Raw genomic sequence first — 14,429 nt, forward strand, 5'->3', positions numbered from 1 at the left:
CAGAGGTGGCAGCAGCGTTGTTGGTGGTTTCTTTGTCCAACACTGCCACTTGCGCCCACCTCTGCCTTTGCCTCCGACCAACGGTAGGCAGCAGTAGACGACGGCTCTAGTGAACAAATGGCAAGAAGAAGAAGATAAATAGTGTTTTTGCCCTTTATTGATATTATTTAAAAAAAAAATTAACTTATTTTTTAAATTTATATATATATATATATTACTTTTATTAATATTAAACCCCAAAAATTGCCCTTAAGATAATTGTTGATGAAGGAAGATTTGGCCCGACCTCGTAACCACTCAACACGTGGCAAAGGCAACAGTTCGGCACAACAGCTCGCCAAGGCGCGAGCTCCGAGAGGAGGAACCAGTGGTCCGAACTCCTCGCAAGGAGCCCGAACTCCCAGTAAGGAGCCCGAGCTCTCCCTTAGGCCCCGAGCCTTACGAACACAAAGGGCAACAACCCGAACTGGCCTGCCCCACGGCAGTTTGGGCCACAGCACTGTCTGAACTCAAGACTTCACCTCGCACACCACTCCAGCACTTCGCCCTCGGGACACCGAACTGAACAAACCATACCTGACACCGAAGGAGTCCATATCCAGGGGCGGCGCACCTGACTGACTTGGGATCTGATGCTAGACAGCCGCATTCCAACGGCCACCTGCCACCGCCATCTCCAATTACAGAGACAGCTCCGACAAGGAGCAGTGATGGTTCTGTCCCAGCAGAGATGATGACACCCGAACTGGTAGAAGCACAGAAGTAATCATACCTGACCTGACAGAGGCCTCGGAGTGAGTGCGCGAGGTGGTTATAAAAATGCTCTCTACCCCCGGAGGAAGGTATGTGAACTTTGCACCATCTGGTTTTATCTTGCCTTTGAGAGAATACTAACGTGAGCTTCGGAGTGATCTCGCCGGGTTCCTCCCCAAAGATTCCCCACTTTCTTCGTTTCAGGCCCTCCTGTTGCTCCAATTAGAGGCAAGGTCGTTGACAGCTAGGATCGACCGGATTGCGCACCATCAATTGGCATCGTCTATGGGAAACGCTTCTAAAAGTCTCCCTCTAAAACTCTCATAACCTCTTTTCTCCAAAAACCCCAACACTCATGGCTTCTTCCAGCAACGTCGGACGTGGCACGGAGACGAACACCACCGAGGAACAACTTCAAGTCCCCATGGTGTGCGTCGGACAGTTCACCATCCCCCTTCCGGTGGATGGGATCCCCAGCTTGAATGCGCCACAAGCAGTGGCACCCGTAAACCTTCCTGCCATGAGCATCCCCTTTCCTCTCCCTATCGAAACAACCTTTATTGAACCAACTGTTGTCCCCCTGGCGACCAGCCAGAACCAGTTCGACGACCTGATGCAATGCATGCGGGCAATGCAAGCCCAAATGCAACAATTCCAGCAACACCAAGTACTGCACCACATCTCCCAGTATCACTATCAATAGCAGTTCCCCCAACAGCCTCCGAACCAACCACTGCTTCCACCTCGGCACCCTGCTCCAAAGCCGGTTAAGCCCTCCCCTCAGGGTGGACGCCGTCACCGAGGAGAGGCCTCCCAACCTCAGAACCCCCACAAGAGCCAGGCCTCATCCTTGGGCCGAGGGCAAAGAAAGATCACCCCTGCCTCGCAACTCGCCGGCGGGTCGGGCACCTCGCCCGCCAAGTCAATATCCTGACACTCCAAGTCTGAGCTCCCACTGACAGAGAATCGGTTCAGCGCCCTGGCGGCAGACTACCAACAGTCTGGGCCCATCGAGCTCGGCAACACAGAGGCCAGTAGCGCTAGCACCAGGCCAACTCAGCAACGAAGGCGCCGGCGAAGTAGCCGAACTGCCACCCGTGTGTTGCCCGAGCTCAGAGGTAAAGAAGAGATGAACTCGGACGAGGTAAAAGCTGCCCCAATTATCTCAGTTCCTTCCCCCCTCGCATCAGAACTCCTAGCAATCCCCATGCCCAGAGATTTCAAGCTCCCACCTTTGGACAAGTATGATGGGTCCTTCGACCCCAACGACCACGTTGATGCTTTCCAATCCCAAATGCACCTCGCTAGGGCCAGTGAATCATGCATGTGCGTGGCCTTCACCACCACCTTTAGGGGGGTAGTCCACACTTGGTACAGGAACCTAGCCCCCGGGTCGATAAGATGTTGGGCCCAGTTCGTGCAGGTCTTCACCGCACACTTTGTCACCACCAAGCGGTGCCCCAAAACCAAGGAAAGCATCTTTGGAGTAGTCCAGAGAGAAGGACAATCCATCCGGGGCTACATCAAGCAGTTGAATGAAGTGTGCTTGCAGATACCTCGATTATACCCCGCGGTGCAGCTTGCGACGGCCAAGAGAGGAGCAAAGCACAAAGAGTTCAAATGGCACATGGTAGCTAACCAGCCCGCAACCGTGGCCGAGTTCCTCAAGCTCGCGAATAAGTTCATGAGAACAGAGGAAGAAATCAACCAACGGACCGAAAGCGGGAACGAGAAAAGAAAGAGGGAAGGCGAGCCCTCCAACCTAGTCGACAGAAAAAACCCAGCCCGGGAGCCGAAACCGAACCAGCCGTTCCGAGCTCCCTTAGCAGTTCGACGGATTAGACATCATTAAACACGAGGCGGACCGAGATCTTGATGACGATCAAGGACGCCCCATACGTAAAGTGGCCACCTCGCCTAAAGGGGAATCCGAACGAGAGAAATAAAAATTTGTACTGTAGTTTCCATAGAGACAACGGTCATAGTACCGAACAGTGTAATAATCTCCAAGACGAGATATAGGGACTCATCCGTCGCGGATACTTGAGGAATTTTGTACAGCATGATAATAAAAATAACAATAAGGCAGGTCGGCAAGGGGAGCACGGAAAGGATGCCCCCAAATCTAGCAACAGGCCAGTCGAACCGTTGCAGCGACAGCCTCTGGAAGAGAGGCCAGTTCGGGGAACCATCCATGTAACAGTGGGAGGTTCAGTGGTAGCAGGGTGTACTTCGGCAGCGGCCCGTACGTCAGTTCGCGAAGCAGTCCGGGAGGAACAGTACCCTCCAAAGAGATCGAAGACTGAAGAACCGATCTTCTTCACGGAAGATGATGCGCGAGGGGTCCACTACCCCCACGATGACGCGCTTGTCATAAAACTGAGGATCAGCGACTTCGAGGTCAGGCGCGTATTCGTGGATTCGGGCAGCCCGGAAGACATCCTCTTCAAGTCAGCATTTGACCAGCTACAGTTGCAGAAGAGCGAGCTAAAGCCCGCGAACACTCCTCTGGTGGGCTTCAGCGGAGAGGAAGTCAGGCCCCTCGGAAAAATAACAGTACCTGTGGAAGTCGGCACATGGCCTTGTGCGGTTAGACTCAACCATGATTTCCGGGTGGTCGCGACCCCCTCCCCATACAATGCCATAATAGGGCGGCCAATTACGCATATCCTGCGGGCAGTGGTCTCCACATACTATTTGGCAATGAAGCTACCTACAGACTTCGGTGTGGGGGTAGCGCGGGGCGACCAGCTTGAGTCCCGTAAGTGTTATGTTGCCGCCCTGAAGGGAAAAACCAAGGCGGCCGACGACCTTGAATTGGAGCGGACTATAGAGCAAGACGAGGAATGAGCTTCGCCCAAAGAGGAAGCGGTCGCAGTCCCGACTTCGGCTACAGACCCAGTTCGCACGCTATAGATCGGTGCTTCCGTCGAGGAACCACTACGAACCGAACTGGTGAGTTTTTTACTTCAAAATTTAGATATTTTTGCCTGGTCCACGGCCGACATGCCTGGTATTGACCCCAGCCTTATAACTCACAAACTTAATACTGACCCTGTAGTCAGACCCGTTAGACAGAAGAAACACAACTTAGCCCCAGAGCGCTTGAGGGCGGTCGACGAGGAGGTCGAAAAGCTCCTCGCAGCAAACTTCATAAGGGAAGCTCATTACCCGAGCTGGGTAGCCAACCTAGTGCTAGTGAAAAAGGCAAACGGCAAGTGGCGCATGTGCGTCGACTACACCGACCTGAACCGAGCTTGCCCGAAAGATTGCATCCCCCTCCCCAGAATTGACTGCCTAATGGATGCGACCTCGGGACATGAGTTGCTAAGCTTCCTGGACGCCTACTCGGGCTACAACCAAATTAGGATGGACCAGTCGGATGAGGAAAAAACCAGCTTCATAACCGAGTTCGGCCTGTACTGCTACAAGGTCATGCCCTTCAGATTAAAAAATGTCGGGGCGACCTTCCAAAGACTTGTAAATAGGCTGTTTCGGCCCTTAATTGGCACAAAAATAGAATGTTATGTAGACGACATGGTCGTCAAGACGCAGTTTTCACAGGAATTAATACAAGACTTAGATTCTGTCTTCCAAATTCTGCGTCAATTTAGCATGAAACTAAACCCTAACAAGTGTGTCTTCGGTGTCACCTTGGGTAAGTTCCTAGGGTACATTGTCAACCAGCGTGGTATTGAGGCCAACCCGGACAAGATAAAGGCCATCCTAGATATGAGACCACCCCGAAAAGTAAAAGAGGTTCAGAGACTAAACGGCCGCATAGCCGCTCTGAGCCGCTTCATGTCCAAATCAGCAGACTACTGCCTGCCTTTCTTCAAAGCAATCAAAGGCAAAGGGTTCGAGTGGACCCGAGACTGCCAGCTCGCGTTCGACGAGCTAAAAAGCTACCTCGCTAGTGTGCCAAGCTTAGCCCGGCCCGAGGAGGGCGAGGTCTTGGAACTGTACCTCTCGGCAAGCAACGAGGTGGTCAGTTCGGTACTAATAAAAGAAGTAGATCGGGTCCAACAACCCATCTATTATGTTAGTAAAATTTTGCAGGGAGCAGAGACAAGGTACCCGCAGATAGAAAAGCTAGCATACGCACTGGTGATAGCAGCTCGGAAACTCCGCCCATACTTCCAGGCTCACACTGTCATCGTCTTGGCTAACAAACCTCTGAGGCAAGTCTTACACAAGCCCGAGATCTCCGGTCGACTGACAAAATGGGCCATCGAACTCAACGAGTACGACCTCCAGTACAAGCCACGAACTACAATTAAGGCCCAAGCCTTAGCGGATTTTATCGCCGAATGCACGTTCAGCCTCGAAGCCCCCAGGCCGGTCGAGCCCAAGATCCCCAGTTCGGGTGAGCACGGAGCTCCCAAGCCAACAGAGTCAATGTGGCATCTCTCCTGATTAGGACAAACGCGAACTGGGATGAGGAGCCCTGGATCCTTCACGTAGATGGCTCCTCGAACCAACAGGGCAGTGGGGCTAGAATAGTACTACGCGGCCCAAGTGGCACGAAACTGGAATACGCATTACGCATTGAGTTCACGGCATCCAACAACGAGGCGGAGTACGAGGCACTGATAGTCGGACTGAACCTAGCACAAAGAGTAAGGGCAAAACACATAGTTATCTGCAGCAATTCCCAGCTTGTAGTCAATCAATTTACGGGCGAATACGAAGCACGCGAGCTGACTATGATTGCCTACTTGGCAAAGGTAAAGGAGGCTCTGCTCAACTTCCGGTCACACTTCATCAGGCAAATACCGAGGTCAAAGAACACTGAGGCCGACTCCCTGTCCCGATTAGCCAGCACGAGTCACAACACCATGAGAACCGTGTACATAAAGGACTTACCTCGGCCTAGCATTCTCGGTGGGGCAGAGGAGGTCGCTCCCGTCCTTGAAGCAGAGACGAGCTGGATCGACCCACTCGCGAGCTTCTTGCTAGATGGAACCCTCCCTGCGGACCGCAATACAGCCAAGAGGGTGCAGCGCCAGGCAGCCAAATACATCATAATAGACGAACGGCTGTACCGATGGTCCTACACGCTACCCTACCTGTGTTGCTTGCAACCTACCGAAGCCGAGCTCGTGCTCCGTGACACTCATGAAGGTCTGTACGGCGGACACTTGGGAGGCAGAGCCTTCGCTCAAAAGGCACTTCGACAAGGATACTACTGGCCAACGATGAAGGCAGAGGCCATTGAGCTCGTCAGAAAATGCGACAAGTGTCAGAAGCATGCCAACATCCACCATCAGCCTGCTACTGACCTCAAATACCTCACCAGTTCATGGCCCTTTGCGCAATGGGGCATCGACCTCCTGGGGCCATTCCCGCCAGCAACAGGTGGGAGGAAATTCTTAGTGGTGACGGTAGATTACTTTACAAAGTGGATAGAAGCTGAACCTTTGGCAACAGTTACAGCCCGAAACATACAGAACTTCTTTTGGAAGAACATAGTATGTCGCTTCGGTCTACCTCGGGTACTGATCTCCGACAACGGAAAGCAGTTCGAGGATATCAAGTTCCAAGAATGGTGCCAAGATATGAGAATTCGTCAGAACTTCACATCGGTTGCACACCCACAAGCAAATAGTCACACAGAAGTAATGAATAGAGCCATCCTCTACGGACTAAAAGCACGACTAGACCGACCTAGAGGGTTGTGGGCGAACGAGCTACCAAGTGTTTTATGGGCTCACCAAACTACGGAAAAAACCGCCACGGGAGAGACCCCATTTAACCTCACCTATGGCACTGATGCGGTAATCCCGGCAGAGATCGAAATACCCACACTGCGACTAAAAGCATATGACGATCAGACAAACGGAGACGAGTTACGTACCAACCTCGACCTACTGGATGAGGTAAGAGACCTCGCGCACATCCGGACAGCAGCCTACCAGCAAAAAGTAGCTCGGTACTACAATGCTAGAGTAAAGAAGCGAAGCTTCCGCGTCGGCGACCTGGCTCTCCGTAAGATCATGGTACCCGAACCCAGCGTGGGCAAACTTGGACCAAATTGGGAAGGGCCATACAGAGTAAAGAGAGTGCTCGGGGGGGCATACGAGCTCGAAACCTTAGAGGGCAAACAAGTACCCCGAGCGTGGAACATTGTCAACTTAAGGCGATACTACCTATAACCACCAAGCGAAGTGGACAAAATCGCTATCAGAGACAACGAACTAATAAGGACATCGGCATCTCAGAGACTAAGTATTAACACCAAAACAGGCCGCGTGTGTACAGTAACCCGGGCAAGAAACAGATCAGGCATATTGTCAGTTCGGCAGATACGGTCAGTTCGGGAGAAAGAAAACAACCAACACTTAACCAAAAGAGATTCCATTCCAAAATAAGGGAGTGAACATTTCGAACAAAAAAAAACATATCGAGCTCACAGGCCCAGAGGTGGTCATTCTTCATCAGAAGGCACTTCGACAACACCCGAAGGTCCTGCCTCGCCCTCAGAATCCGGCTCACCATCAGCGGCGTCGGCCATCTCCTGAGTAATGCGCGAGGTGGATATCACACTAATATCAAGCTCGGGGTATGTATTCCGGATCATCCACCGGCTTAGTTTAAAACCCTTTCTGTACGAGTCCACCATCAGGTCATCAAAGCGCGGCGAAGCAATGTACTCGTCAACAGCCTTCTTCTTGGCGTCCTCAATGCCTTGGGAAAAAATCTGCATCGTCTCCCGGATATCCTCCTGAAGATATTCAACCTGATGCTGCAAGTCCAGCCTTAGGTCCGCCATATGCTTTACCACAACTCCCATGGCCTCAGCATCTCTCTAAGACCTCGCCTACCTAGCCTCTGCAGCATGGAAGGTCTCTTCGGCATCTCACGCCTGCCTCGAGCTCCTTTCCACCTAGGCCGCCAAGGCGTGGATTGAAGAATTCACCTACCAAAAGGGGAAGAACAAAAATGATCAAAGGAACGACAGAAGGATAAAAGCAAAGAGCCGGACAAGAAATCTGACTTACCACCATGGCATGAGTGGTAGCACGACAAACTTCTGCAGAGCGTAGTTCAATGATAACACGTTCCTGAACTCGCCTTGGGCCCCCGAGCCTAAGGGCCCAACTCGCGTGTAAGCGGATTCAGAGTAAGCAGGAGCCCCCGTATAAGCAGCTTCGGCATAAGGAGCCCCTGCCGCCTCATGGACTGGAGGGACCATCTCGGGTTCCCTAGGCGGATCCACAGACGGGTAGTCCGATACTTCGAGCTCCGCGTCTGTAGGCACCTCAGCGCGAGTTCGTTTTGCAACCCACTTCCTCCTCTTCATGTCGTGAAACAAGTGCCCGCCGCGAGTCCTCTCTAAGTCCATCACACCTGCAAAATGAGTTCGGCATCAGGAAAAGGCGAAAGAACTAAGCAAAACAAGACAAACCTGAGTAAGGAACCTACCCGAACTCAAACCAGCCTCAATGAGCTTGGTCTCCGATAGATAAATATGGCATTTTAGCCCAAGCCGTGCCCATTGCCGGAGGCCCTTCGCCGTCTCTTTATCAAGTGTAACACCGAAGTCAGGGGCAGCCATTCCCCACCCGGTTTGAAACGGCCACCCCAATACACTTCGCACCCTGAAATAATCCCGCTTCCACGCCGGGACCTTGTTGGGAAGTTCGTGTAAAAGCTTAAAACCTAGGCGGGGAGACCCGGGAAGGGGACCCGCTTGCTTCTTAAGCAATAAGATGGAAGAGAATATCTCCAAGTCTAAAGGGAAGCCCTGTTCGCAAAATAGGGAGATTGTCCCCACCAAGTTACGAATGGAGTTCGGGTGAAGCTGGCCGACAGTAACGCCAAAGTGGTTCATGACCTCGACAAGGCGGGGATGGAAAGGCAGTCGCAGCCCCGCAGCGAGCTGCTCCCGGAATATCACGATCTCTTTAGGACCGTGTTCCCAAGGAAAGCTACCCGAAGGTATGAAATAGGCATACTCCCCAGGCAAGTTGTAATAGGTAATAAGGGATTGGAGCCCCTCAGGCGTCATGGTCGAGGGACCGAACTTGTCTAACGTTCGACCTCGACGAGAGGTGGATGCCAAGCTACCCGAGGCGGCTCGGCCTACGGGTTCGAACTCTTCCTCGAGCTCTACCTCCGGTTCGCTAGGACCATCAGGGGATGCAACTCGGTTCGTAGAACCTACATCGGACCCCCTTGAAGAACCGTCTAAGCTATCCGAGCTAGACATCGGGGAGAGAAGATGGATCCCAAGAAAGTACTCACCCGGAAAAATGTTTGAACGGACTATGGGAACTTGAACACGAGTAGAAGACCTTGAAGGCGAACTAAAGGCTTGGACGCGAGCTGAAACTTGGATGCGAGCTCAAGAAGCAAAGCGCAAAAGTGACAAGAAACTGGGGTCCCCCCACTATTTATACCCACAGTAACCAAGAATCAACGACTCAAATCAAAGCCAATCCGATGGCCCGTAGTCGCACTGACCGCACGTCTCCTGAGACCAAGACGTGACTGGCCACACGTCTCTCGAAACTGACCGCACATCTCCTCACATTAAAGGCGGCAGCAGCACGTTTTCAATTTTGAAAAGGCGTTCGCTGTCGCATCTCCCAGTGGCACGCTTTTTTGAAATTTGAAATAAAGTGTGCGCTGTCACGTCTCCTAGCGGCACGCTTTTTGAATTTTGAAATAAGGCGCGCGCTATCACGTCTGTCCGCATTTGTAGGCAGATCGGCGCGTTTCCCATCTCTTGGGCGCTCGAGAAACCCAAAAAATCCTAACGATGCACCTCGCGCTATCAGTCAAACCGAAGTACGGGACAAATCAACCTGCCACCTCGCAAACTCCCCGCGCCAGGGCAAGACCCTTAGCACGAGAAGTGGGGGGCAATTGATGAAGGAAGATTTGGCTCGACCTCGTAACCACTCAACACGTGGCAAAGGCAACAGTTCAGCACAACAGCTCGCCAAGGCGCAAGCTCCGAGAGGAGGAACCAGTGGTCCGAACTCCCCGCAAGGAGCCCGAACTCCCAGTAAGGAGCCCGAGCTCTCCCTTAGGCCCCAAGCCTTACGAACACAAAGGGCAACTACCCGAACTGGCCTGCCCCATGGCAGTTCGGGCCACACCACTGTCCGAACTCAAGACTTCACCTCGCACACCACTCTAGCACTTCGCCCCAGGACACCGAACTGAACAAACCGTACCTGACACCGAAGGAGTCCGTATCCAGGGGCGGCGCACCTGACTAACTTGGGATCTGACACTTGACAGCCGCATTCCAACGGCCACCTGCCACCGCCACCTGCCATCGCCATCTCCAGTTACAGAGACGACTCCAACAAGGAGCAGTGGCGGTTCTGTCCCAGCAGAGGTGATGACACCCGAACTAGCATAAGCACAAAAGTAATCATACCCGACTTGACAGAGGCCTCGGAGTGAATGCGCGAGGTGGTTATAAAAAGGCTCTCTACCCCCCGATGAAGGTATGTGAACTTTGCGCCATCTGGTTTTATCTTGCCTTTGAGAGAATACTAACTTGAGCTTCGGAGTGATCTCACCGGGTTCCTCCCCGGAGATTCCCCACTTTCTTCGTTTCAGGCCCCCCTGTTGCTCCAATCAAAGGCAAGGTCGTTGACAATTAGGATCGACCGGATTGTGCACCATCAATTGTCAAAAACAGTAAGATACTTTAAAATAATAATAAAACAAAATAAATTTCCTAAACCTTAGGGGTATTTTAAGAAATTTGCCCCGTATACTCGACAGGTGTCGATGGCTCATTGGGAATACAGTTTCAGTGGCTCCGCACGAAACCGAATGATGCATAAATCCTACGGCTAGTGAAATCGATCAAATTCAAATTCGAACGGAAAAATAAGGAACGAAAGAACTCGAAAAACTCAGAGGGATCCTAAACGGTTTTCTGTACGAATTTTCGCTCACTGATTTGCAGCAGGAATCTGCTTTCATCAGAATCAAAAGTGGGAAAGAGAGAAAATGCCAAAGAATGGGACTAAGGTGAAGGGAGAGGAGGAATCTCCCATTAGATCCATATTCTGTCTGAAGAAGAACGTCCCCTTGGAGGAGTTCGATGAAAAAGAAGACTGTTTCATCTTAGATTTCGATCCATTCGAGACCATCGATCTCAAAAAGCTCGCTCTCAAAGATAACAAGAAGAAAGATGAAGATTCTCAAGAAATCTCGGTCATTGCCGAGCGAGGCCAGGTATGCTGAGAAAGAAAACCCTACTTTTTCTGTCCCACATCCTCGTATTTTTCTACCTTCTCTATCATTTTTAATTCTTTTTATTGGATAGGTGGCTTGTCGAGACTACCCACATTCAAGACATCTCTGCGTAAAATTTCCATTTGACAAGACTCCCCATGAGAAATATTGTGAACAGGTGCTTTTGTTGTTAACCCTCTTCTCCGATCATTCATTCTTCGTTTTGCTTTCATTTGATTCTTTTCTTTTTCCTTTTCTTTTTAATTTCGTTGGCCTCGCTATGCGCATAGTGTCTGTATTGGATGTTCAAATGGTATGTGAACAAATAATTGATCTAGCATAAATACAGTAGGGATTATCTGTTCATCTTCTCTAATTTTAACTTAAATGTTAAAGTTGAAATTGATCAGGTGTATGATTTCTAATAAATGGTGGTCTTTCAATTGGAAAATTAATGCTGGTAATTTCTCCTCCCATGTTTGTGAATGAAGTTCATGGAATGGCGGCATCTTGAATTGGGTAGTTTAATGCTCGGACCTAGCTTAACTAAAAGTTAGAAAGGACTTAACCCTAGCTTAAATAAATCCCCTTTTTAACTCAAGAGATCGTTAACCCACACATTTTCTAGATTTATTTTTCCAATCTTAGCTGCAAGCAGTAAAGCAACTAAGCACTATACTGATCAGACGAAATGTCTACTAATTTGGTACTGCTAATTTGATCTGTGGATATTAATATGTGCAATATGCCCTTGATTTTCCAGTCATCCAATAATAGCACTTCCTAATTATCATGGTTGATGGGAAGAGTGATAAAAATAAAAGATTGAGACGGGATTCAAACCCACCTTGTTCTCTTGGGTTAACTGAACTACTATTACCTGAACAATAATCAGATAAGAATGGTCTGGCCATTACCTTCAGTCTGCTTTAATCCACATTGTATCCTTCTTGTACTCTAAAGAACTTGGGTACCCTCACTCTACCCAACAGAAACTTTTGAAGCTAGGGTTGCTATAAATACAAGGAATGAGAGATAGACAACCCCTTGGTTTCTAATGAAATCTTTGCATCTGGAGTCTAGACACGAATAGCCTTGCTGCCAATTATCTAATTTTCTTGCATCGGTTTTTGACAACGTTGTCAAGCCACTTGTTCCATGTATGGGAACTAGATCATCCCACTAGTATTTATCTTTTGCACCAGTGATTGCTAGTGTAAGATTCCAGACAATTACAATGAAATGAATTGCATGTTTAATTAACTGGATTGTCAATTGGTACATAACCTCGTTGGCTGTTCATCATAGTCTTATAATTCAATGTGATTAGACAATCTGAAATTCCATGGAATGGATTTCTTTACAAACTTCAACAAATTCATGTACATAGTATTTGATGGTAGATAAATTTTCTATAGTATTCCACAAGTTTGCATTAAGGCATAATGCTTATTATAGTATGAATTTTAATCAGATGAGTTAAACTAACTAAACCGCGATGGTAATGATTGCAGTGCTACTGTTACGTTTGTGACACAATCGCCCCATGTATATCCTGGATAAGAGGAGCTCAGCAAGGACATTGCCATGCAACGGAGCATGATTTTATATGGAAAAACCTGAGGGAAATGAAGAATCGAAATCCTCCAGTGCAGAAAATAGCTCTGCAACCTGTGGTCTAACTTCTCTAACTTCGCAGAGAGTTATACAGTGTTGGGCTAATTTTATTAACAGAAATTTTGCATAGATGGGGATCTACTAATCGAATGTTTTCAGCAAACATATCTGAAATTTTAGAGATATGATGCCATTAGAAGTAAGATGTTTTGGGTGCTTAGAATGTCAGTGGGTTCCCTATAGGGACTATTTTGGGTAGATAATATGTATGTAAAAATATTGTATAGGTGGAAAATGGAAGCTGGAGGTTTCTATTTTTTGGAATGATCATGGCAATAGCTAGGGATATTGCTCCACTTCTTCAATGGTGCTAAAGTAATTATTGATCAAGAATTTGTGGCTTCTTTTTTATTGTGGATAATATTGTTTGTTATTATCTAATGATCATCCTACCTCTCTTTCACATCTTATTGAGTAGGATGCTCACAATATACACATTAGCATAGTTTTAATGCTAATAAAGGTGCTAATTATGTTCTACCATATGTTTTACGAAAATGAACCACCATAGGGGGAAAATAAAGAAAATGAACATGAAGACCTGGAATTTGGGAGCAATGTAGTCAGAATTGATGAAAATTTGATATTGCAGCTGGTGAACTGCCCATAAGCACAATATTTGGGGCATGGGGAACATCAATAGTTTGGAATCGCTTCTAGTGGTTTGCATAAATGACATGTATCAATAACCTAGTCAGGTGAATGTAGCCACTGATGACCCAGTGGAGATGGTTACTTAGCACTCCCTCCAGCTTAGTGGGTGTGGGATCAAACACATGGAACCACGGGCTCTCTATGATAGGGGTGTCAATTGGACTGGATTTTGTCCAATCCGGTCCAGTCCAATGTGAGTCCATTACAAATGGACCTGGTCCAATCCAGTCCAGTGAATATTTTAGACCATTTTGGGCTGGTCCTGAGACTGTCCAATCTGTTCAAATTCCTATTAATTTAGAATGGTTTCAACTCAAACATGTTCCATTAACACATATGCTCTTATCTTCTATCAATGGACCAGATATTGTCTCAATCCAATATAAATTCATTATGGATGGACTAGGTCCAACCCAATATTTCATATTGGTCTGTCCAAATTCAATGTCTTATTGGTCCATCCAATCTGTCCAAATGGATTTTGATTTGGATGGAGTCTAGATCAAAATCAAGGTAGGGCACCCTGCTCTGCCCTACCCCTGATTACCCTATGTAGCTATAGATACTGTCAATAAAATCTATAGCTGCAGGTTTTGGTATCTTGTGTAAAATACGTGGTGATTGAGATATCCATTTGATGTAGCCAATGCACATTAAATAGACGACAAAACCATATCCAAATAAAACATATAAATTTCAGGTCATGACAGAAAAGCTGTTTTGTTTAAGGTATCATTCCAAGTTCCAACATCCTCTTAGCTCTTACTAAAGGGTAAAAACCAAAACAGGAAAAAGTTCTGCCAACATGGTCTTTTTGGAAGACCTTAAAATGAGGAAGGATCCATTTGGTTTGAAGGAATAGGGGTCTGGGAATCGTAATTGGAATGTACCATTTGATTGTTTGGAATTGGATCTTGATTCCCATTCCTGGTGGAATGATATTCTCTCATTTAAGGGTATAGCCATTCCCTCTCTCTTCCTTGGGAATGAGAATCCATTCGGATTCGGATCTTTTCCTCATGCCAACCTCACAAGATATCCCGGCCACATGATATGGGGAACATGGGGAACATCTCCCATAAACCTCTGAACTGGATAGGATATTGAATATAAGATACTTTTACTGTTTTACATGAAAA

General features: G+C 48.3%; 1 protein-coding gene across 1 annotated transcript; it reads left to right on the plus strand.

Annotated features, from left to right (window-relative positions):
• Positions 1-10,589: 10,589 nt before the first annotated feature.
• On the plus strand, positions 10,590-12,969 carry LOC104605228 (RPM1 interacting protein 13-like). Its single transcript, XM_010269901.2, has 3 exons — positions 10,590-10,959; positions 11,051-11,137; positions 12,474-12,969. Exons 1-3 carry the CDS (start codon positions 10,732-10,734, stop codon positions 12,639-12,641), a joined length of 483 nt encoding a protein of 160 aa, XP_010268203.1. The 5' UTR covers positions 10,590-10,731; the 3' UTR covers positions 12,642-12,969.
• The last annotated feature ends 1,460 nt before the right edge of the window (positions 12,970-14,429 follow it).

The sequence above is a fragment of the Nelumbo nucifera genome, chromosome 1, assembly GCF_055504915.1.
Source record: "Nelumbo nucifera cultivar China Antique chromosome 1, China Antique-T2T, whole genome shotgun sequence".
Classification (NCBI taxonomy): Eukaryota; Viridiplantae; Streptophyta; class Magnoliopsida; order Proteales; family Nelumbonaceae; genus Nelumbo; species Nelumbo nucifera.